This window comes from Acanthopagrus latus, chromosome 4 (assembly GCF_904848185.1).
Source record: "Acanthopagrus latus isolate v.2019 chromosome 4, fAcaLat1.1, whole genome shotgun sequence".
NCBI lineage: Eukaryota > Metazoa > Chordata > Actinopteri > Spariformes > Sparidae > Acanthopagrus > Acanthopagrus latus.
In genome coordinates, this window is record NC_051042.1 from 23,476,128 (window position 1) to 23,500,923 (window position 24,796).

At 42.3% G+C, this 24,796-nt stretch overlaps 1 protein-coding gene and 1 long non-coding RNA gene across 2 annotated transcripts; one reads left to right on the plus strand and one right to left on the minus strand.

The window, feature by feature from the left end:
* Positions 1-47: 47 nt before the first annotated feature.
* On the minus strand, positions 48-24,791 carry dbndd1 (dysbindin domain containing 1). Its single transcript, XM_037094842.1, has 7 exons — positions 24,692-24,791; positions 21,327-21,476; positions 21,067-21,140; positions 20,089-20,477; positions 16,430-16,579; positions 10,540-10,677; positions 48-1,486 (listed from the first exon to the last, which is right to left on the minus strand). Exons 4-7 carry the CDS (start codon positions 20,117-20,119, stop codon positions 1,332-1,334), a joined length of 474 nt encoding a protein of 157 aa, XP_036950737.1. The 5' UTR covers positions 20,120-20,477; positions 21,067-21,140; positions 21,327-21,476; positions 24,692-24,791; the 3' UTR covers positions 48-1,331.
* Positions 22,719-24,190, plus strand: LOC119017801. Its single transcript, XR_005074557.1, has 3 exons — positions 22,719-22,942; positions 23,040-23,145; positions 23,898-24,190. It is a non-coding gene; the product is annotated as an uncharacterized LOC119017801 (long non-coding RNA).
* Positions 24,792-24,796: the final 5 nt, after the last annotated feature.

The window sequence follows — 24,796 nt, forward strand, 5'->3', positions numbered from 1 at the left end:
ATACATAGTTTTCCTGACATTTAGCGAATAAATGACGCAACAAAACATACTTTTTTCAAGACTTTTATTGTTCCTCTATTATCCCAGTGTCACTTTTGATCCATCGTGTCACAGCATTCAGAATTATTGGCACTCCTGGTATAGACAAGCCAAACGTGAGATAAATAAATCAAGTAATTAGCTATAACCTTTGCGTACAAAGATGTGAAATATTGCATCATAAGTTAGATTTACCCTTCAAAAGGTGACTACAAAATCGTTGGCACTTTGTTGTATTTTTGGCATTCATGCAAAGCTTTTGTGAAGTCCACTTGACTCTGGTGCAATGCTACCTTGATTTTCTAACTGCTTCAAGTATTCTCCAGCTTTGAAGTACCAACTCCAGTCGCCTGAGGAGCAGCAACTCCGGCAGCCATCATTTATAAAAAATGATATTTGGAAAACAATTGTCTGAACAAATTGTGAAGAAGAAGTATCTGGGTATGGAAAAGTGTCTTGCATATAGCTCGCTACTTGGTCTGTTTATCTTTTATGTCATCGTCACCAAATGCCAATAATTCTGGGGGGCACCGTAAATACAATTCAGTGAGGCAAGTGCAAACTTTCATTTCAAATTTAAAATTATAATAACAACACATTCGTCATGAAAATGTAGAGGGTGTGATGGATATGAAGAGTGTGGCTTCACTCACATCCACTTCCACTGATCAACCTGCCTTAATTGCAGGCAACAAATACAACAACAACAAAAAAAACAAACCCTGTCACATTTTCAAGCCAAAAAAACAGCCTCAGCGTGGCATTTATGTGTCAAATCCTGGTATTTCAATGTGAATCCCAGAGTCTGAACTTCAAACTGAAGGTCTGGCCACATGCTGTGGACACAGTGTAAAACAAATCTCGCTGTCCAGGCCGTCCCCACCCTGAGAGGCTGTAAGGATGGAGTTGCTGTTATATTTCTGCTGATGTCATACCCTGTCTGTCACTCAAAAACAAAGCTTAAAAATCATCTGGCAGCACAGGGTGCTCATTAAGAACCCCTCGCATGAAAGACACAATGACTGTGTGTGTTTGTGTGTGAGAAAGAAACAGAGGAAAGGAAGAGAGAAAGGAGAGAGTGTGTATATTGCACATCTCAGCATCGTATGTCAGAGCACAGAGCACGTTGTCCAGAGTTCAACCTGAACTGTTCAGCACCATGAGACGTTACGTGAGTGCACAGTGGCAGATGAGGGGGCCTCTCGGTCCGCGATGTGCTCACACTCTGGCTGCGTCTGTCTGCCTCTGGGCTTTCTCTCTCTCTCTGCAGTCTGGCCGTTTCGCACCAGATATCACGGCTGCTTCGGTCTCTCCAGTTTCATTAAGGGCTCCGGGGTGTCCGAGTCACTGTGATGCTTTCTCTCGCGCGGGGGCTCGACTCTGCTGCAGCGCGTCCACGAGGGGGAGCGCATGTAGCCACCCCTGGGCAGCATGGGCTGGTGGGAACCTGTGGACCAAACAAAGATGTCACTCACAAGAATCTAAATCTTGGAATGACGCATACAGAGACAGACATCGGGAAATCATCTGCACACCTGTCATGTTTCACACGCCTCGACCCTGAAAATACAGCTGTCTTAAAGGTGATTATGTAGATTTTGGGACAAAATTTTCATCAGAAGAGCCTCTGTTTGTTTTCATGACTGAGTAAACAACATATACAAACTGACCTTAAAGGACAACATCTTTTCATACTGTTTTACTTATATGTGGCGGACCCTGCCCCCTTTCCAGCTTCAAACAGTGTTCTGGGGACCTTTTTTCCCCCAGGGAACAGCTTGTTTGTTCAACCATGGAAGTTTGTGTTATTGCCTCATTGATACTGTGAAGATTAAAATTCTGAATTTGAATTTCTTCTCCAAAACTACTAGAGGACCCCTTTCACACAGATTATTAGACAATAACTTTCTGTGCATAAAAGATTTTTTTTTGCCCAGTAACTTCATTTAAAGCTCAGTGAGATGCACTTTAAAATGTTTTTGTGGTGGTAAACATGTCACAAATTAAATCTCCTCCCTGCAGTCCTTTATCTCAGGATATTCACATCTTGTGCAGACTTATATATCATTATATCCCAGCAGGGTCTCAGAAAGGTCTGCTGAGCCATAATGACTATAAAATGTCATGTGACTCCTTCAAGGATTATCAAACAACGCATGAACTGCCATTTTTACACAGACTCACTCTGTTTGAGTTTTAATGTGCATTATTATCTTATTAATATTGTAAATATGACATTTCTGAGTTTCTTTATTTCTTCTCCAAAACTAAGTGGCGCGCAGTTAAAGGAAAATTTCACCCACAAATGAAAACTCAGCCATTATCTTCTCCTCCTCATGCCGATGGAAAGTTGGCTGAAGTATTAGAGTCAACTAAACATTTCTGGAACTTCACAGCAAAACAGAGTAGCAGCATGCTCCCCAAACAACTTCAGCAGACTGGGACTTCTTTTAAAACTGAAAAATAAAAACAGCTGCAAAAAAACAAAACACCTGACTTTCCACCAGCATGGGGGTGAGCAGACAGTGCCTTAATTTCTGGGTGAACTTATCCTTCAGTGTTTATTAATGGGCATACAAATCTCTGCACCTGCTTAAAGTGTACCTCCAGAGGCAGAGTTTAATTTCAACAGAGGCCTTGCAGGATAGAGCTAATGTTTGCCTGCATTATCACACACACATACATGCCATTTGTAGACATACAACAGATTAAAATGACTGGGATCACACTGAGATTATCCACAGGAGTATCTCTCTCACATAAAATCTGCTTACTCTTTGTATAAACTAGTAAATATACAAAACCTAGAAAACCCATAAAAACAACAACTCAGCCATCTTACACCAACAGTACATTTTAGCTCTATTTGTAATATTAACCATGCAAACACTTCTCTTCAGTTCCACTTTGGACCACTCGGTGGCGATGTCCAGCCTGCCAGATTGACAGCCACTGAGGGAGTGACTGATAGCTCGCTCTGCCTTCCACTGCCCTTGTATCAGTCTATTGTAAGTGAAGGTTATACTCAGTACCTGGCTTATACTGTATATCTCCTTAAAGCCACATCCATATCCTCACACATTAGAGACTGAGAGACAATGAGAGGGAGACGAAAAAGGGGGAGGCGGCGGAGACATACTGATCTCAGGAGATTGATGGCGTCTCCACTGGATTTTGATGAGAAGGACAACACCGGCTGCAGCAGGCATCGTGAACACCTGCTGACGACTGTGTGCTGTGTTCACCAAGTTATATAAAAATGTGTCTCTGCTATGCACATGTTAATGTGTGTTTGTGCATGAGATGTTTTCCCATTCCTCGTGTGCATTCTTCAGATTTCTGTTGACCTGTCTCTGCCCCGACACCCAATTAAAAGAGTGAAAGGAAAATAATTAAAAACACACACAGTGAGGAGCGTTTGCACACCTGAGAGGTAAAGCAATTACACACCTCCCCGCAACATACAATGATTCTCCCGTTCCTTCCTCTCTCTGAATCACTCTCTTGCTGTCACAGAGCCCCCTAAGCTATGGAGTGCTGTGCTGTACTCCTTCTGTGCTGCTGGCGAGCAGCCACTACATTCTTCAGTCAGCATGTTGCTGCGCTTAATGTCTCTGAAACACGACTCTCCTACAGAAAACCTGTGACGGCACAGCGAAAAAACAACACCAGAATTGTGTTTATATGTGGGACAATGGCCTCCTCTTTCAACCCGACAACACACTTTTCGTGATCTCTGCACAGCTTCATCAGTGTTTGTGAACTGTGGCAAGTATTCAAATGATAAAAAGATTATAGTCTGTAATGTCTTTAATAGAGCCTGACCGATACTTGATTCTTTGGGCCGATGCCACTACCGATATCAAGTGAGTAAAACATGCTGCTATATCTCTGATATCAGCCAACAGATATATCAGTCGGGTTCCAGTCTTTAAGAGCCTAAAGCTAGCCCAGGGGCAGTGAGCTGAACCGGAGCCTGACCTTTTACGTACAAAGGAGCTTCTACAGTGGGTCTATAAAATGTGGTCTTGTGCTTATACAGGACAAGACCACAAAAATAACATATTATTTACACTCGTGATTCTTATGGATATTAGAAATTCCTGGTGTAATCAGACCATGCGCTCATTATTTTTCTTAATTTACCTATACTGTGGTTACCACTCGTTTATTTCCTTTCATTTCACTGGCCAATGATGTTTTTGTTTGTTTTTTTGTTATTATCTTATTCATATGTGTACACTGGAGTCATTTGATCTGACGGCTAGGATGTGAAAATGCTAACAAAAGAAACAACTTAAAAAAACAACTCTACTAAATGTTACTACTAAATATTACATCTACTAAATGTTTTTCTAAACTACAGAAAAAGGCATCACACTACAAAACTCAAAAATCTGCACAAGTACACGTGATGTCAAAATATCACATTATGCTGAGCCTCATATAAGACACAGTCACATAAAACATATGGTATTTCACTTAGATAAAAGCCTCTTGTTTTCTTATTGTTATATTTTTTGTTTGTTTGTTTTACTTTACAAGCAAGAAAAAAAACTTCTTCATCTTTATTTTTGCTTCTTTTTTGAAGTGAACCACCACTAAATGGTCCAAGACAGAAGGATGCAGCTGCACCGCCTCTCTACGGGCTTCAGCATCACAACATGCTTTACTTCTGGCTGCATCCCAAATGGTGGCATCACTGCAGGTACCCGTGACAGCACACTGGATAAACAGCTCTAAGGGCCAAACTCTCATCACTGATTAGGGTGTGGCCTGCTGTATTTTTGGCTTGTGTCTTCGTGGTCTCAGTGAGATATTTCCATCTTCCAAAACTGTCAGAGATGTCAGCTCTCATGAGAGTCTCGCTGAGCAGTCACAACACATCAGCAGAGGATTTGAAGGTGATAGTGCTGAGTAGTAAACAAGCCATGATCGAAGGACGCATTTTTGTTTCTGCTCCCTATGTTCTGCATGACTCCATCGCTTCTCATGTCTGCTAAAGAAATCTTTGGGCCATAACCACAACTCACTCACTTAAACATAAAAAAAACAAAAAACAACACAGAATAGTCTACAATGTCCCTGTCACTGCTCCAGCCACAAAGAATAGGAGGCCAAAGCTCCGCCTGTGGTAGTTTTTGGGGGATGCGAGTAAACTTTATGGTTCATCAGGCTCATTTCAGTGAGAAACAAAGAGCAAACCCACCAGACAAAGTCAGGCTTTTGTTCTGTGCCTCTGGAGCTGCTCTGGCAAGAGACGCCTAATGAAACTCTAATTGCTGTACGCTCTCAGCTCTCTGGATTCTCTGAACTGATCATTCAGTTTCATGACGTATAAACGTAGCTAAAGAGCAATATGGAAATGGTCGGAGGGAACGCGCTGAGGAGAGACAGAAGGGTGAAAAAAAAACCAAACAAGACACAAGCATCTATAAATAATGTGCTAGTGTAGTTGCTCAGATTATGATAACTGTTTAAATGGCTCTGAAGGCCAGCTTGTTTCCAGCAGGGAACAGTGAATTATTCAGGAACCCACATTTAGCATGAACTCGCTCACCCATCCTCTCCTCTCCTCCTCTCTCCTCATCTCTCCTCCTCTCCCCTCTGTACTTCATTTAACGTCTCCCTCAACTCCTTCATGCCCACCACATACGCTCAGAGTCTTATGCTCAAACAGCACAGGGGAGCGTGATACTACCACGTCTGTGATGCAAAGTTTGACAGAAACTAATCAAAATCAAGTCCTCGCCACCCTCAATTCACTGATGACTTTACGTGCTAATACACCTACCCTATCGTAATCATGCTGCCTTTGTCACAGCTCAGTTTGCGACAGGTTGCTGTTATAGTTTTGAGCAGGGGGCGTTCAAGACCTGCCAAAAATCATCTCGCATGGAATTACAAGGCAGAGTGATGAAGGAGGTTTGAGAGAATCCAGATGAAAACAGAACAGCTGGTCCTCACAGCTGAGATTTATGCAATAAGTCGCGGTTTGGATAAATCCTTTCTCTCACACACACCGCTGTCGTCGTCCGCATGCCACAGCATCTGCACGCAACAATGGAATATCTTTGTGTGCGAAATGCATCATTTCACTGTTTCAAATGATTTAAAATGTTTTGTTTTGTTTTGTTTTTATGAGTGATCGACTATAAAAAATGCGACTGGGAATGACAAACGACGTGATGAGGCAACAACCAGTAAATAAAGCTTTAGCATCCTGTTCTCTCTCCTGCACAACATATCAGATGTTGCTAGCTGATGACATTTGGGTTTAACATATTTTGGAGAGTCACTGTTTTTGGGCAAGACAGCCTCTCTTTCCAGTCGTTAATGTTTCTGCGAACCACAGACGGGCTACGTCCGTGGTTGACATTTGTAGCAATTGGTCACACCATGTTCACATATGCTTAACTCACATCAGGAGGTAGAGGTAGAGGTAAACCTAACCAGAGTTTAAGAAAGACATACGAATTTCAACCAAAACAAACACAGTAACGTTGCAACATGAAGAAATGTTATGCTAACATTTATTTCAAATTGGGTTGAACTCTTGGTTTTGGTGTGAAAGCTAAATTTTGGTGCAATGCCCTACCTGCTCTGTAACACATGACGCTAAAAAAAAAAACAAAACAAAAAAAAAACGCTTGTTTTGTAATACCAGAACAGTGTCTGTAGAAACAGCCGCGATTCTTGTCTTTTGTGCAAAAGCAAAAGACTCTCTTGCGCTCGCTCTACAGTATCTGTCTGCAGACTCTCTTCAGCAGTCTTCTCGGCTGCTTCCGTCTGGGTTGGTTATCCTTCCTCTCTGCGAGCCACATCTGAGGCAGACAGAGAGACGGGGAACAAAGGATGAAGGTAAGCCAAGAGACAGAAGGTGAAGGAGAGACTGAGACAAAAACAGCTCACAGGTAGAGGAAGCGGGGGATTTTTGGCAACAAGGCACAAAATGATACGCCTTGTGTCAAAAGGTTAAAGACTTTGAACACGGAGGAAACGTTTGCAGCGTCTTCCTCTATTTTTACTCATGACCTGCGCAGGTAAAAATACAAAAATGAATGGCAGACTTGCATTAATTATCAATAAAAACAGATGACGCATCTGAATATGTCATTGTGAGTGTGCAAACATTCGATCATGGTTGGGATGTTGTTTTGCTCACAGGTCTGAGGCCGGGTAAATCTAATTATTTAGCATCATGATGGTGATATTCAGCCGTACACCTCCCGACAGCAGGACTTGATCTTGATTAGTGGAAAGCAGAGCCGCGGATGTGAGGCGGATGTGGACGGGAGGCCTCTTGGCTGCTCCATCTCCTGCACCTGGCCGCTGACAGGCAGCTGTGGCCTGTGACTAACAAGAGGCGGAGGAAACTTGTTTGGCGGTGTTTGGAGAGGGCAGCTGAACAGAGTGGACAAGCTACAACTGTTGAGTCTGCTCGGCTGCAGGGAACATAGGTTTAAAGTTTTAAAGGAGGTAAATACATTAAGTCATTTACAAGTACAACTCGCTGACTTGTTCGAGGCTTTTACAAACAACATTTACAAACTTTGCATTTGGAAAGAACTGTGAAACTTTTTTGAGCTATCATATTCAAAATGAACTGAGGTTATTAAAATATATAATAACAATCCTCTCTTGACTTTATGGAGTTAAAAAGCAGATTCAGCTCATTGTTTCTCTGCCAGACCCACAACTTCACTGTTTTGGTCCACTCTTACAGTCTCATTCATCCTTTAACTTGTCTGTGAAGTACTAAATGGTCTCTGGCCTACAGTACATACATCTCTGATTAACATGTGCATTATGAAGCATCCAGACCCCTCACGTCCTCTTGGAAAAGTTAACTCTGTGTCCACGGGGTCAAAACCAAGCAAGGTGAAGCAGCTTTTAGTTTCTTTGCTCTCCAACTGTGGAACAAGCTTCCAGAGTACCTGAGCTCTGCTAAAACAGCTCATTTGTGTCTGAGCGGTGCTGTATGAAGAAAAACTTCATGCCTTGCCATTTCTGTGACAGCAGGCAGCTGTTTTCAGTGAAAAAGCTCCAGACACCAGAAACTAGTGACTAGCAGTTGAACATGGAGTAGAGGGAGCATTTAGCAGCTACAGAACCACAGACCATAAACACAGCTTAAACAGAATGAATACTGGGGTGAAAAAACAACAACTAATGACTGCTAATGTCACTCTGTAATGGCTGGATGGATTGATAGGCATAAGTTTGCCATATCAACTTTAGAGATGATGCTATGTCACGGCCCTGTTATTGCAATTATTGTTATTAAGTAAATCTGTCACTGTGATCAAGTGCAGCTCAGTAGGTACAATTATTCCATAATTACCATTACAGGGAACCCACAAACCTGTCTTACACTGCAGTCCTACCACCTGTAATGAGCCTAAGAATCTTCTCACTGCAAATGATAAACGGAGATACTTTTTAAGTAAAGCATTTGACATTCAGTTCTCCACACTCAGCGATGCACAGGCTCTGAAGGCTAAGAAACAAAGACATTTCTTCTTTTCCCGCGCCTGCGCCTCTGCACCAAGAGCTGTTTAACATCTTTAATTCAAATAATTGGCTGTGGAGCTGCAGACAGCAGCTCATAGCACAGATGGCCCACCATGACCATAACTCACACTTAACAAGCTGTGCCATGATATGGAATATTACTAATAAACAGAAAAGAGAAGTGAGGGAGAGAATAATGACGCTGAAGCATGAGATACTGCAATAAGACAATTAAGGAGTGAGCGATCGCAGCGTGAAGAAGGAATATTGGGGAAAATCTGATTGATAAAGTTTTGAGATGGCTAGAGTGAGAATGTCGGACTATAAATCTGTTTTGTGTTTCAGTGGAGTCCAACAATACAGAATTACACATGGTCAGCCTCCACTATGAGCGTCTTGTTCAGTGATGAGTAACAACCGGTTACATCCATGTTTGATGACAGTATCACAACTGAAGTCTGACATTTGCATTGAGAAAAAAATATGATGTCTTCGACTTTTTGAAAAGCACAGTCCATGAACAGGATATACTACTTTTTGTGAGGCGGTGTCTAAACTGTGTCAGTGGCCCCTTTGTATCTCGTGCTGGCATGAAATCCAGTGTGCATGCTGAGAGGCTGCAGGAGAGTCGGAGTCACCGTCCGCATGCAGGATGAGGCTCACAGGTCATGAATAAAACATGGGAGAAGATTTTGTGCTTCCTTCTGCAGCCTCTATCCTGTACCTGCTGCTGTGAGACACAAGCAGGGTGACACCCCCCCCCCACAATATACATAGGTGCATAAAACCCTGCACATACCATATTTGATTATTTGGGTCTTATATGACATAATAACCCTTCCTTTAATGATTGCTTTCCAGAGGGATCAGATTCCACAGTGATAGAATCTAAATAGAGTTGTTCAAGGTGAGAATCAAGCAGAGTGGGACAACGTTAAAATGGCCGTTTATGCGCGTGACACTGTGAAAAATGTTTTTGATAAATCCTTGAAGGAGTCACGTGACATTTTAAAGTCATTATGGCTCAGCAGGCCTTTCTAAGACCCTGCTGGGATATAATGATATAAAAACTCTGCACAAGATGTGAATATCCTGAGATAAAGGACGGCAGGGAGGAGATTTAATTTGGGAAATGCTTCCCTCAACAATAAAATTTGAAAGTGCATCTCACTGAACTATTTTTAAATGAAGCTGCTGGGCATAAGGGCTCTTGCATGCACAAAAAGTTATTTCTTATAATTTGTGAGAAAGGGGCACTTTCTAGTTTTGGGGGGAAAATTCATGATCAGAATTTTAATCTTCACATTATCAATAAGGCAGTAACACAAAGTCAGAAATATCAAATTTTACCAGAACTGAATAAACAAGAAAAAAGGTCCCCAGAACACTGTTTGAAGCTAGAAAGGTGGCAGGGTCCGCCACATATAAACAAAGTCAAACAGTATAAGACTTTACTACATTTGTTTATCCAGTTTATTCAGTCATGAAAGCAAAGGAAAAAAAAAATCAATCTTTCTCACCTGAATAAAATTTCTTCTCCAAAATGACATAGCGCTTCTTTAAATCTAATTAAACCTTAATTAAAACCCCACCTGTGGGGTGCAATGGTAATCAAAACATGATAAAGTGCACTCAAGGGCGTCCTTCCAGTGGACAACATAAATATGCCATGACTTTCTGCACACTGGTGCTGCCTTGCATACAGCTGGTGCCCTTTGTATTTATTCTTTTACCCCTGCCCTTCAAACATCCTTACACTGCCACTGCCACACCCTCTTTTGGTCGCATAGCCTGAACTTCCTGCCTCAGTCAAAATGTAGTGAGAACATACAGTGAGAATCAAAATTCCACACAATGTTTTTGTGCACAAACCTTAAGTGAATCTATTACATTATAAATGCTATTAAAAATGTCACCCTCACGTTTATTCTTGTCAGTCTTATTTACTGTAAAAACATGTGCATTTGCATTTTAAGCATGCCTTACCTGCTGGGGACTCGTTGTGGTTCTCCTCATCAGAGTCAGCGAAAACTTCAGCCAGCTCCTGGTCCGACATGTCAGTCAGCTCAGTCAGATCCAGGAGGTCAAAGTGCACCTCCAAAGAAGAAACACTACTCAGTGGTTCTAGGAGGCAGAGACAGAAAACAGGGTTTAAAAATACAGAGATGAAAAGGATCCACTCGTTTTGGGCCGACGGTGCAGAAGAAGAGCGAGCCTTTTAAGAGCAGTCGAGGAAATGGAACTGATTGTGAACACTGAACTCCTCAGCACATCATGTAGAGTGTGGCGCTCTGGAATCTCTATTGTGCTTATAATCAGATCAATAGCTGGCTCTCGCAGCACTGTTGCAAAATCGATTTCAACAGAGAACATTTTTACTCCTTTACCCACTTTTATAGGTACATCTGTTCTGTACTCTCTACTTAAGAAATGTTTCCTGCACAGAAGATTTCTTGAGTCGGCCTCTGAGCTCACCACTGCAGTCTGAAACAAAAGTTAAGGTCAGTGGAGATGAAAATAGCGAGTTCCTTAACGCACTGTGATCTCCATCTTTCTCCTGGGTGTGTTGCACCTGTTCGTTTCAGCACAAGCCTTCTTCAGCAGGCTGGAGTCAACACTGCTGCACACCGCGGGGTGATATTCACATGTGGTGTGTGCATCGACGTGCCGGGCTCAGCATTCCAATCAGGCTGCCTTCCGGTGCTAAAGATTCAATGTAATGTATGTAAACTAAATTTACTCGAAGACTACATATGTAAAGCCTGGCAGGGGTCGAAGAACATCTGCTTGACTCAGCGTCACCAGGGCTGGCAACCAATTCTGCGCAACAGAGCTGAACTAATCTGCCATGATAGCGACAAAGATGTTTGAAGACGGCACTGAGGCAGACGGAGGCGTGTTTGTATTTCCGTATGAATTAATGTGGTACTGCCTGCCAGGAAACGTCAAGTCTGAATGAAACACTTCGCTGGATGTTTGTGGGCGTGACTTTGTGGAGAAAACGAGGGGTTACACGACAGGTTGAAAGCTGTTATTACCCCATGTCGTCTTCCTGCTGTTCGTCAGCCTGTTTAAGACAATGCCTCAGAGTCCACTCTCCTGCCGCTCTTTGTCTGCTGCTACATTCAATTCCCTGCATCCTCCTCCTGATAGAGCACGTATTGATTAAAAGAAGACTGATCATCGTGCTGAAGGAGTGGCTGTCATGTTTCAAACAAATTAAAAACACTCAACACCTTAAAATGCCGGGAGACCCTCAGAATAACAAACACGGGAGCAGTGACTACAATAGAATACGAATGTGAAACAAGCAATCCAAAATGTTCAAGCCCGTACAGTTTGACATCCCGATGAGCCATCTCCAGCTGATGAGAATCAAAACACAAAGACCCGCACCAGCTGTCCTCTATTTCACCCCAAACCATCTGCTCCTCTCAAAATATCTTGCTGTCTTGCTCAGGACTAAAGACTGGGTCACATGGAGGCCAAGACCCCGGTAGACACATGACATGCATGAATATCTACAAAGCCAGTGAGCATGCTGCACATGAAATTATGTGTAAAAAAGGCGAAAAAAGAGAGAAATGGTGATGAAAAGATGAAGGAATGCTAACAAAAGGTAGCTCATCGTTTTAACCCTTTTAAACTGTAAACAATTTGTAAGATAGTTGATTGTGGCGCTTCATTTCCAGGTCATCACACATTGATGCTTTCTGCACCTACAAGACAAAAAAAAAGTAACCCATATCTGCAAATGTCATCTCAGATTTGACCTCCCAATAAAACGCAACACAGTGATGACCTGTGGGATCCCTCAGGGCTTCGTTGCAGTCCCCATTTGTTCCACTACATCAGTTATTCCCAAACTACTTCTTCTTCAGAAGCCAAAAAATCAAGGAGATGCAAGTAAGGATCCAAGTCCACAGTGAAAAAAGGATGCTGAAGCACAATAGCATCAGGAATAGCATTAGCACTGTTTCTACATGTAACAAGTTTGAAATACTCACATATTTCCTGCTATCCCACGTTAAAAACCAACCACGCTTTGATGTTGGATTTCTGAGGATGTATTTCCAGCACGTCAATATAAAAATCCTATTTGGTTCTTCTTAAGCTCCAGAAATCTTGTCCTGTCTGTACTCCAGCATAAAGCAGTAAGCAGCCTGCAGTAAAGATGATTTCTTTTAACTGAGATCAAAGACAGTTTGACTCATCTATCCGAGTTTTGGTCACAGTCAGTCACCCAAAAATCCAGCAGTTAACAGTCGCCAAAGAGACGACATGTGCACACAGTTTAACCTCTCCCTGCTAGTCACGAGCTCACAGGTTCCCACTTACATGTAGACTATCTTTAGATTTTATTGATCACACTAAAGGCTAAGCTTGTTCTGCCTTCCGGATAAATGAAGTAATAAACATCCAACGTCCCCACTGTAGAAAGAGCTATCTGAAGCTGGACCTCAAATTACTCCCGTATAATAAAAGACTAAATTATCCCTCTGAAGACTCTCGAGCTACACAGCACTTCATTAGGCAGTTAAGATAACCAGTTTCCATTACAAAACCAATAACCACTGCACCATGTATGATTACACAGCAGCAGTAGAAAGGCTCGGCGGTCAACAGACGGATACATTTCACATCAAAAGCTTTTATCTCCTAAGTCTGCAAGTCTGATAGCGGTTGGTTATACTCACGGGAGAAACGCTGTGATACACAATTATTGATTGGCACGAATCATACAAACCAAGTTTTGAAAAAAATTCGTTTCACGTTTTTCATCACTTCAGATTCGTTCTTGGCTGTGTTTGTGAATATATTCTACGTTTCCCTCGGGCTGTGAGGTGCCTGCTCACAGCTATCTGTCTTTTTTGACCCCCTTTTTTCAGGATGACTGAAGAAACTGGAGGCTCGGAGACGGGGAGGTTGGAAATTGCGCAGGAGGAGATGAAGGGAAAAAAGGGAGAGGCAGAATGATGAGCAGCGATGAGGGAGAGATGATGCTTTGCATGAAGGTAAATGTGAAAACAAGAAGAGAGGGAGGGGATGGGAGAAGAATTAGATGAAAAGGAAAGAAGGCATTTTGTTAAACCAGCAGCACTATTTGCTGCCAATATTTGCAATTGGCTACAAGGTTATTCCCTTTCTGCTGCGCTTGTTTTTTAAACCACCTCTCCCCCCCGTCTCTTTTTTTTTCCTCTCCCACACCCTATTCTCCTTGAATAATTGATCAGTGCGTTTTCTCTCCCAGGCAGACACACTGAAACAACTGCCTCCATCTCAAAAGCCAATCAGGGGAGCTCTGAGATGCCAGTGGGGAGGACTGACAATAGAGAACTCACGCTGAGACAAAAAAAAAGGACTTTGAGTCTGGAGCAGACCACCAGCTCTTCTTACAGCAAGCAAACAGTCTTCAGCTCCTTTTTGGCATATCTTTATTTTTTCAGCATGACCACAATGTCACACTTTATATTCATGCCTTTGTAGTTAATGTCTGTGAAATAAAGCTCCTTCTGTTTACTAAAGCGTAATATGTTTTCCTTTTGAATCAGAATATCACAGTGAGAAAAATAAATGTTTGCATGTTATTAATATCGAAAGGTGTTTTGCTTTTATCTTTTCCCTTTTTCCCCTCTTCACTCTCTGGGTAAGGTGCAGATAGGATGGGCTGAAGGAACAAAGACTAGGGAGGAAGAGTGAGAGGGAGGAGTTCACATTTGGGAGAGGGGATGAGGGAGCTGAGAGGGGACGCACGCCCTGCAAGTTGTATCTGTGTAATCTCCGTCCCTCGCTACTGGCTCCGAGGTCATCAGTCCAGCACGAGCAGCTTGTAATGATGACCAGAAAAAAAAGTATTTTCCATAAACAATGTGCTCTGTTGTGTTTCTTTCCTCACTGTGACTGAGCAAACAGGCACTTTGTGCAACATGCGAGATAAACAAAGTCCATCAAAAGTGAAAGTGAAAGATCACTTGTCTGATGAAGGAAAATTAGCTGATAATGTAGCACAGTCGCTAGGATAAAAACAAGGGAAACGTTGACTTCTGCAGGTGTCATACGCTACCTAACATATTGATATTTCTCAAAGACGTGTCCCATCATGTTCACATGACATGTTTATCACCTGACTTACATATCTAGAGGTGAGGGGGATGGTGGTGGAGTTACAGACAGTGACAGCAGTGTGCCAACAATGTGTATTTTTAAGGAGACCCAAGGACAGTTTCCAGCCCTGTTTAGGTGACCATAACACATATTTTAAGCTAAATTCTAAAGTATTGTTCCAACTGTAACAATTTTTCTTTTACACCTAACAAGAGTAAGCACAGGATCTCTATCAAGATTAAATCTGAATTAAACCTAAACCTTCAACATTTTTGTGGTTGGTTTTAATTTAAGATAAGCAAGAACTTTTGCATCAAAATAAAGAGAAACAACTAAAATCAGGATAAAACACGTTTTCTTACATCTGCACAACAAGATGTGTAAGCCAGGGTATCTCTGCAGCATTACTTCATCATAACGCTGTTTTGTCCCACATTTTACATTATTCACAATTATCAGCTTCTGCGATTTTGATAACATTGTGATTAAGGCTGTACTCTGTAACTTGAATTCCACATTTCTCTCTTCGCCTCCCAGTTTCTGCTATCACAGATCAACAAAAACAGATAAAAAAAAATGTGTTGCACTCTCAGCCTTACTGCACAGCAGTCACCATAAATTTTTAATCTTCCATTCCTGTACATCCACCCAATCACAATAACAAAAAGGCAATTTATCCGCACTGCAGTCTTACATGTGTTTGAATGTATTTGTACATCTACCTGCTTTGCATGTTGTCATTTTTCATTAACAGACAACCTGCCTTTTCCTGGATGATTAAGATGTCTGTCCTTTTTTTCCCAGGTAGGATGTTTGCTCCACGCCTAAAAATAAATGTTGCAGATGACTCAGGAAAAACTGTGGTCCCTTCGTTTTGGAGATAAAACTGCCGCACTGGGCACAAATTTGTTTTTCACTCAAGATGAGGTTGGCCTTGTGGTGCTGTGGACAAAAAAAACCTCAATGAATTCTCACGAAAAAATTAAAAAAGTAGGGACAGTTTTAAATCCAAACTCTCAGTGACTCGGGTGAGAATCAATGCACTGAAATAAGAGGGATGATCAATTTTGTATACACGTTTTTTCAGGAAAAGAGATGTTCCTTTTCTTTCCCTCTGCATGTAGCCAGATAGCTGACCTGCTAGGTGACACGGATAGTTAGTGGGTCACATTAAATCGCACAGACACATACATTAGTCCGAGTTAGTGAAGCAGATAAAGGTTGCCTTGTCACCGTGTAGCCTCAGCAGCCCTCTGTGGATCTGTGCCCTGGGCTTAGAGTCTGACACGTACAGGGAAGCCTGTGTATGGGTCTGATGCACAATGAGTCCTTTCAGCTGAGGGCTAAGCTGCAGTGGTTTTTGAGAACGTGGGACCAGAATAACTGAAATCATTCAGCGGGTTCAAAGATCAGAGACGATCAATCTCGACTCAGCTGTACGAGGATGTCGTCCAGAGTTTTCTGTGTGAAACGTGTGCAAGTGCCTCACAAAGTGTTGCTTTATTTTAAACGTACTACTTTTAGGATCGATCCAGCACTGTCACTGATAAGACCTTCGTTAACAGAAGCAGGATTTCTTCTCCCGTCCTTACTTAGCATCCCTCATCCCCTTCTCCACTGGAGACGCTCGCTAATGATCAGTCATCCCGCTGAAGGCATTTTTCACCCGGAATTAGCTCGTAACACCACCTTACTGCCAATGAATATTCATCATCACCGTTTCACATCCTTAATATTACCCCTCTTCTCAGCCCTCTGCTCGGGTACTCACGTCTCTTCTCCGTGATGTGCAGCAGACTAGCGGTGTGCCCGGACAGGCCGCCCTCCTCCTCCTCCTCCCCCGCTGGGTGGTGGAACAACTCCTTGGATAGGTCACCTGAGCTGGAGGGCTTCAGAAGCTTCTGGATGTCTTTATTGGGCTCTATCAGCGCAGAAACAGAGCGAGAGGGTGCGATAAGTGGATATGCTGATCAAAGGTTGTTTTTGGATCTTTAATAAAAGATCCAATTAACTTACTGGAGCTCTCATTTCTAACTCAGAACAAGAAAATGTAGTTACATCTATGAAGGCACAGCTTGTCAATGGTGGACTCAATCGCACTCTCCCTGATAAAACGCCCTCTAACGTGCCCTTCTAGTTCATGACAAATGCATCACAATTATGCCCCTTTTTGTTTTTTTCGGCCCTGCTCCTCAAACATCCCCATTCTGTCTTTGCATCTTGGGGTGATGAAGAGGAAGAAATCACTTACGGGAGCCCATTTACTGAAAGAACTGAATGTTTGCTCCGGTGTCTGTCTGCCATGTTCAGTTAATATCCTCCCTGCAGAACCATGTTACGTTTCAGCACTTAATTACCAGATCTAAACCCTGACATGAATCCTCAAGTAAGTGCTTCAGCTGTCTGTTGTAATGTTAATGTCTCAATTTAACAACCAGTTTTTCCTTTTCTTTCCCTCTGATACATTCTTTATGACAGTCCACACTCTACCTTTTGTCAGTTCTGTATCAGTATATCTGTCTCTATGTCTGCATGTGTGTGGACAGTGTTGATTGATTCATAAACGTGTGATTCCTTGCAAAGAGATCGTTTTTCTCGGCTGTGGGAAGACGTCTAATTCAACAGTTGTTACATTTTTGCCACTTCAGTGTTTCAGTAAAGATTCTGAGTGCCTCTCAAACATCCATTCAAAATAGAAAAACAAGTTTGCAAGGGCTATTAACAAAGTCTGAAAATAGACTGTACTCAAAATAGCATCTCTTCAAATTCTGGAGTACGCACACACTGGTCACCTGTTTGTCACCTCTGACAACACAGTGGGGAACGTGATGATGAGTCTGAGTGAGACCAGGACAGGACCGAAAATTATAACAAGAAAATGAAACCACCTTTCCTAAATGTACGAGGGATTTGATTACAGGCGATTCTGTTGCGACATATCTTGGACATTTTGGATGAAATCTTACAACAGATTTATTCGCACTGAACCAGTTCTACATCAAAACATAACATAACGTGTTATGTTAGCCTCTCATCTACGAGAAGTGTGGGTAGCACCATTTCTGCAAAAAGCGACACCAGTATGGCTTTTTATATGATGACATGCAGAGTTGATGGAAAGCAGTGTGGGAGTGCATCAGCGTCCTGATGGGCCTGAGCAGATGGCTCCTTCTGCCATTCCTTCTCCCTGTGTGTTGCAGTCGAATTTCTAATTTGCGATGAAAAGTGCGTTACACCCGAGGACAAGCCCGAAAATGAGGGACTCTGATTCCCCCGCCCTCCCTGAGAGGCCCAGTGCTCATTGCTCTGCTATTGATTGACTTCCCCAGCAGCGAGGAGCCCACACAAACTGTGGGCTATAGCATTACCTCTGCTGTTATAATGACACGTTTGTTCAATATTTGGACTATCCACTGGCAGCTTTGGTTTCCATTTCCATCACCTTTTCTTCAGCAAACACTTGTTGAAAAAAGTCACGCTGGATTACTGTTTCCTGACCTCTCTAGCATTGCTTCGAGGCAGTTTATTACACATCCGAGCTCTAATTTTATCCATTAAATCAGCTTTCTCTCCCAGGGAAATGTCATCCCAAAGAGCTGCTGGAGCTGCATTGATTAAAACACATATTAAATGCGTCTGTAATGAACTCTTGGAGGAAATGTGAAATACACGTGGCATCACTTCATGTCGCAGAAAAGAAAACGTCTCCAGTTTTAGACACAAGGCACAAGAAGATGAGTCCAGTCTATCAGTCGGAATGTTAATCAGCGACAGAAGAAAAAGTGCCCTCAATAAGGTCACAGTATTATCAGCGTGTAAAGGACGACATGTCTACACAGATGGTCTGATCTAACCACCACCTGCCGGCCAGGCTGTGAAGAAAACCAAAGTAAATAACTGGAATATAACTCAGCTATCAGAAAATGTGGCATATCAGGCGGCTGCTGGTGATGTCTGGAGCCGCCAGCCGTGACTGTCTGTGAATCAGCTAACCTGAGACAGACAGGCAGACAGATGGAGAGAGAAGCGGAGAGGGAGGATGTGATGTACACCGGCCAAAAGTTGACTCAAACTTGGTGTCTCGGTTCAATAAATCAATCAACTTGTTTGTAGCGGGGGCGGGAGGGATTAACACCCCAACATCCTTTTTTCGTCAGGTCATTTGTCTCCTGTATTTCACAGTCATGCTTATTTGTTACACGATATGTGCTGTACTTAGTACTTCTATGCACATTTCTCTGAAAATAGATGACCGAATATGCCGTGCACTCCACAATGAATTTCCTCCTAACAGTTTAAACTGCTCTTGGTGCATTTTCTAGCCATATTAATTCTAATCCCCACAAGCTGGTAATGTTTTATCTGCCACTAATTCCTTAATTCAGAGTGGCAGTTAGTTCAGAAGAACGAGGGCGATGACGCCTTCTCGCTGAAGCGTTGTTCGATTTGAGTGCAATCAATAAGAAGGCTATTTATTTCTGAGTGCTGGTCCTGTGTTGGGTTTGTTGGTTCAGAGCAGCCACCATTCAAATAAACACTGCTGTCAGGAGGTCACGCTTTGTGATACATCACAACAGTGATGTTCACTCTAACTCAATCTAATCATAATGAACAAATAACATCCCAATTTGTCATGGGCCGTCAGCATGAACAGGTAGTGCTCACATACACTATGTGAACAAAGCCATGGCAGGAGAAAAAAGTATACTATTATTGTGGGTAGCTGCTGAATTTGCATCCTGTAATGGCTGCAGAGACGTTGTTTAAGCCCGAGGGAGTAATAAAGCAACATTTTAATAGTGGCAGAAGGCACACTGTAGGTTCAGAGGCAGCTAATGTGATAGACAAGACAAAAAAAACCTACCTCTCTGCACATGATGAGATGCATATCTTTTCACTCATCAGAGGTATTGTTCTGACCTGTCTTGCACGGTCATGATCAAATGAAGATCAACAATCACCCCTCTGAATTTGCAGTTGTTGCAGTGCATTAGTGGTTTTGTGCAGCGCTGCCACACAGCGCTCACTTCTTTGGAAGGCTTTTACACAAAGGCCATATGCATCCACTATTGTCCTGCAATTTGTCCAGCTTTTGTGCGGCTGACCTACAGTGTGTGGATATAAAAAGACCTGCCCTGCTGGGGCAATGGATTCAACACAAAGCTTAATTGTGGGAATGAAGCCTCAACAACTGGATCCTCTGTGAATAAAATGATCAAAGACAGACGTACTGGTCCCTTTCAGTGACTTGACTAGACTAGATTCTTTTCCCGATTCATAAAGTGTCAGGACAGTAATGGACACCTGGGACATTCTGTTTTAAAAGGAAGACACTTGCTATTCAGAACACAACTCGTTCAAAAGACAAAGACACTCGAGTGGTGTGACAAAAGCTGATGCACAGAGAAAAACAGAAAAAATGTCTGTTACCTGGGCTCCCTGCCCCTCCCTGTGCCTCCATGCAGCTCAGCCGAGAGTGTCCTGCTGTTCACCACACCAGCATCGCAGACGAACAGGGAGGGAAGAAGGAAGAGGCGATGGGAGAGAGTGTGTGTGTGTCTGTGTGCATATGAGAGAGAGAGAGAGAGAGAGAGAGAGAGAGAGAGAGAGAGAGAGAGAGAGAGAGAGAGGGGCGAGACCTCAGCTCTGCAAAGACTCTGCTGCTCCTCCTCCCTTTCTTTCTATGTATCCTCCCCTGCTCTAGATTTCCCAAACAGGTGATTTCTCCTCTGGCACGGTCCGCCTGCCCTGCTCTGCCATCAGAGGTGTGTGAGTCCCTGCACTGCCTCACAGGAGGAGTCCGCCACAGAGAAGGAGGTCTGGGAACAGCGACATCAATGCAAATATCTGAGCCACTTAGTCTGGTGAACGCGGCGTTGTGAGCCTCGGCTTGGTATGCACAGAATACACAGAGAGAGAGAGAGAAAGAGAGAGAGAGAGAGATCCAGGCTGAAAGAGGGAGAGAGAGACAGAGAGAGAGAGAGAGAGAAAGGGAGAGAAGGGGAGGGAGGGTTGAGCTGGCAGCCAGCCCAGACTGACTGAGAGAGAGAATGGGGTGGACCACTGGAGGGTTTGTGTGCCTGTGTGTGAATGAGTGATTATGTAGCATAGAAATGTGTGGATATGCTTAAACTTAAACAAGATGATGGGTCAGTTGATGTAAAATCAGATGATATAAAGAATTATCTGGCAGTCAAACATATCTTAAGGACTTAAGGAATTCAATTCTGAAGAGTCATGACACATAGTAGAAATGCCTGTTATGGAATTCCTCGTCTGTGGTCTGTCATGCAAAAAAGCAAGAAAGGGTGCTCCTCTCTGTTGAGGGGAATCTGTTGGTGGAGCTCGCCCTCTAGTGGTCCGGTCTCCCTCCTGCAGGTAATCGAGGGATGGTGTTGTGCCACTGACCCACTGGAAGCCTCCATCTATACCTCCATCAACAGGTTGGACTCACATCCTCCATCTGCTTCTGTGGTTACAACCTATAACAAGACAACCCATTGGCATTGTTGGCAGTGTACGTTTCTACCCTTTTTTTGTTGCAATTTTACATTTCTTTAGGCAAAATTTTCAATGTAATCTTGTTACAACGTTACAATCTGGTTAAGTTTAGACGCGAACACCTCTTGGTTAGTGTGAGGAAAAGATCCTGTTTTGGCTAATCATACCTTTTTTGGTTGTCACATGGCAGGTTAAAAATATCCAGTGGATGCCTGGAAATTGTCCTGAGGTCTCCTTGAAAATATCCAGTGGGTCCAAACTTACAAATGTTGAATTCAGTCTATGAACTGTGGTCACTGGATTGGCAGCCCGATCGCCTGTAATGAAAAAATTACATTATTCACTGGGCCTTGAATAAACAATATTACAGAGTATCTAGGACCTACAATAAGACAACTATTTGTTTTTTAAACCTCTGCAGATCATAAATATTATATATAAATAGCATAAAACAGATCCGGGATAATCCAACACTTTCAATTTGGCTTTGCTTTTATCAAAGAACCTCAAAACCAGCAGGATGGATGGCTTAAGCTCTGCGTTGCTGTAAACAGATCTGCGTGATCAGCAATAAACAACGTAGGAGGCTTTGAGAATGTGACTTTTATGAGATAATTTGGAGAACACAGGAGCTGAACTTGTTTACTGCATCGTTGGCTCGACCACCATAATTTGTTTATACTCCCTTGTACAGAAGTGGCATGTGAAAGAACTTTCCATAATAACAACTGTTTTTGCGGCATGCCTTGACAAGTACTGTCATAAAGTTTGGCATAAATATCTGTGGTGCCCAGAGAATGAACCTGCTGACCCTGGTGACTTTCTACAGCCACCAGTTTACTGATTTGCAGTTGCGAAAGGGGCCGTATCTTTGTTCCCAGGGTCCTTAGTTTGTTGGCTCATACTACACATTAACCGATCTATTGTGTTCAGGTTAAATAATCCTAACGCTAGAGCTAGGGAACATAAGACCTAATGACTGAAATGTTGGCACTGGTATGCTTAAATAAGGTGTTCATGTGTCCATATGTCACATTAGGATTTTGTGCAGGATATAGCAATACTCCATTTCCTTTTAGTAAAGTCACACAACACAAAAAGCAATGCCTGTCCCTCGCACACTGTCCTGTACATTATAGAAATGAACTGTGGACCTCCACTAGTCCTTCTCCACAGAAGACAGCTGGACACGTTACAACAAATGATCAGGTGTAAATAATCAGATTAATGACTCCTAATTCCATTTAGATGCTTTAGTTTCAGAGTATTTACTCTTATTGTGCATGACTGAAAATGTAATTTTCTTGTCATGCACCTAAATTTAAGAACTGGAATTTTTTCAAGTGTTTTCCAAATAACAGTCACATTGTTAGTGCTAGATTTTATGGCATTAATAAGTTAAATTCACCTTTTATCCAGTTACAGAAAGATGTGACAGTTATGTATTAAAGTGTTATTGTTACAAAAATCCAGAATCCAAAGTTCAGAAGTGTAATTATTCTCCCCTCGTGTGTTCCCTTCTGATAGCTCCTTGTATAGAAGAGTGCTCACCGGCAGAGGAGGACCCTCCTCCTCCTCCTCAACACCATGAGAAAACTGTCAAACAGTACTTGCTCTCCAAACCTTCTGTCCTCACTGGGATATTTCAGAACATCTGCAACTACTTCAAAACTGCCACAAACACAACCATCCGCTAGAATTTCACTGCAAAGTCCTGACCAGTGCAGTTTGCGAGAACCATGACTCACGCGCCATGAGGTCTCATACGCAGAGGTTTCATGTGGTGAGTTCAGGGAGGTAAAGTAAACTGTGAAGAGACTGCTTTCTCTCATGGGACTTTGGAAATGTGGATTACAGCTTGTACACACATCATGCTGTAGATACTGATCACTGATACCTGTGGACCGCCTGAACAATGCAGGTGAAGATGGAGGCGACGGAGGTCTACGATGGTATTGTTCCAGTTTACCTGAGATGCATTCAAAAGTAAGGAACGGTGGGGGATGTATTTTTAAGATGAGACACACATCTTGTTGACCCTGATGAATGAACTAAATATGTGAATATAAAATAGAAGCAAAGAAAAAAAAACAAGTACTGGTATGACATATTTCAACAGAGGCTCCATGTGGCTGTCGTGTCCTTTATTGGCTTTACAACATCTTCGACCATTGTGCTCCACCTCCCTCCTTCAGTTTCATCTGTCTAACTGACACCTTTAAACAACACGACCACACAAGTGAAGTACTGAAAACATCTGGCGAGGGACTTTTTAAACTGAGGTTTCTAAATGCAATAAATTTTTAATATGCGTTTTCTACTCGAGGTTGTGATATACCTAAATACTGAATTATTTATAATGGTTACGAGTGCAGCTGTAGTGAGGATAAAAACCTGAAGACTGACTCAAAACTTCTTTGCTTTGACCATAAATTGTTGTTTTTTTATGACCAAAAAAAGACTTTACAGTCACTGCCCTCAGAAATGCCCCTGGCACAGCTGTGGTTTAAGATACAGGCACAAATACATATTCAGTATTTGTTTTTTGAACATTAAAACACGTGAACGTTTAGACACCCTTACATGAATATATGAAACTAAAAAAGAGGGATAAAATGGGACAATTATAGTGTAATTCAAGAGAGCCAGCTGCCACGCAATACCCACGCCGAACCACACCATAATCCTGCTGGTTTGTACTCCACAACAGATGCTAAAATTGGTCCCTTTCTCTGCAGGGACACTGCCCCATCCTCTTCTTACAGCTATAATCGTCTTCGTTCTGGACTCCTGTAAATCCATCTGCTTCCAGAATGCTTCGTCCCACCCTGTCTTCGACCCTGTCATCCCCTGTAATCCCATCACTTGCTGCTTGGGCGGCCTGAATTGAACGCAAAAACCTGGCAAATAATACAGGATTCTTAAGTCTAAGACAACAGCACAATACTAGCTGTGGCTGTTTTATCTGTTTCAAAAGCCTGACATTAAGTTGGCTTCATCTTTGTGAAATAAAAACATGTGCTTGTGTTTTAATATACACAGTAGTGTTTGCAATTTGTGTGTGTGTGTGTGTGAAGTTGGTAAATTTATCATATCCGGTCAAAAGGAGTTTAAAAAACAAATTCAGATAAAATGTCTTTAGATCACAGGTAAATGTCTATCTTATTTAATAAAACTACTGGAAAAACTAGATTAATCTTTCATACATTACCTTACATGGATTTTATGTTGTATTTTCCAAGTGGAACTAAGTATTGCTTCTTTTCCTTTTAGCGCGGTAGGTCCAAAAAGCAATAAATTACATGTTTTAATGTGTTAACACAACAGGATGGACTAATTTACATGTTTTTTTAATGTTCTACATAATGTTACTCATATTAAATTAGATAAGGTTTGCCTTTAATGTTGCCATGTCTGTCTTACACTTGAAAGGTGCTAAACAAACAGGCTAAACTTGCAGCTAGCCTTTATATTAGAAGAGGGAGGAAGAGAAAAGTAAAAAAAAATAAAATAAATAAAGATAAATACTCACGTAACGTTTAGGTATTAAAAATTAACTCTGACGCAGTGTTTTGTTTCACATTTCACCTCACCGTGTTTTTTTCCCAGGCAGACCTTTTACGGTGTGACGCTTCCG

Bases quoted from the DNA above. Each gene is read 5' to 3' on its own strand.
- dbndd1 (XM_037094842.1), bottom strand. From the start codon at position 20,119: ATGGAGGCACAGGGAGGGGCAGGGAGCCCAG. The intron at 16,580-20,088 runs GTAACAGACATT...CTGCGCTGATAG, and splicing joins GGGAGGGGCAGGGAGCCCAG to AGCCCAATAAAGACATCCAG. The intron at 10,678-16,429 runs GTGAGTACCCGA...TCTGCCTCCTAG, and splicing joins GCACATCACGGAGAAGAGAC to AACCACTGAGTAGTGTTTCT.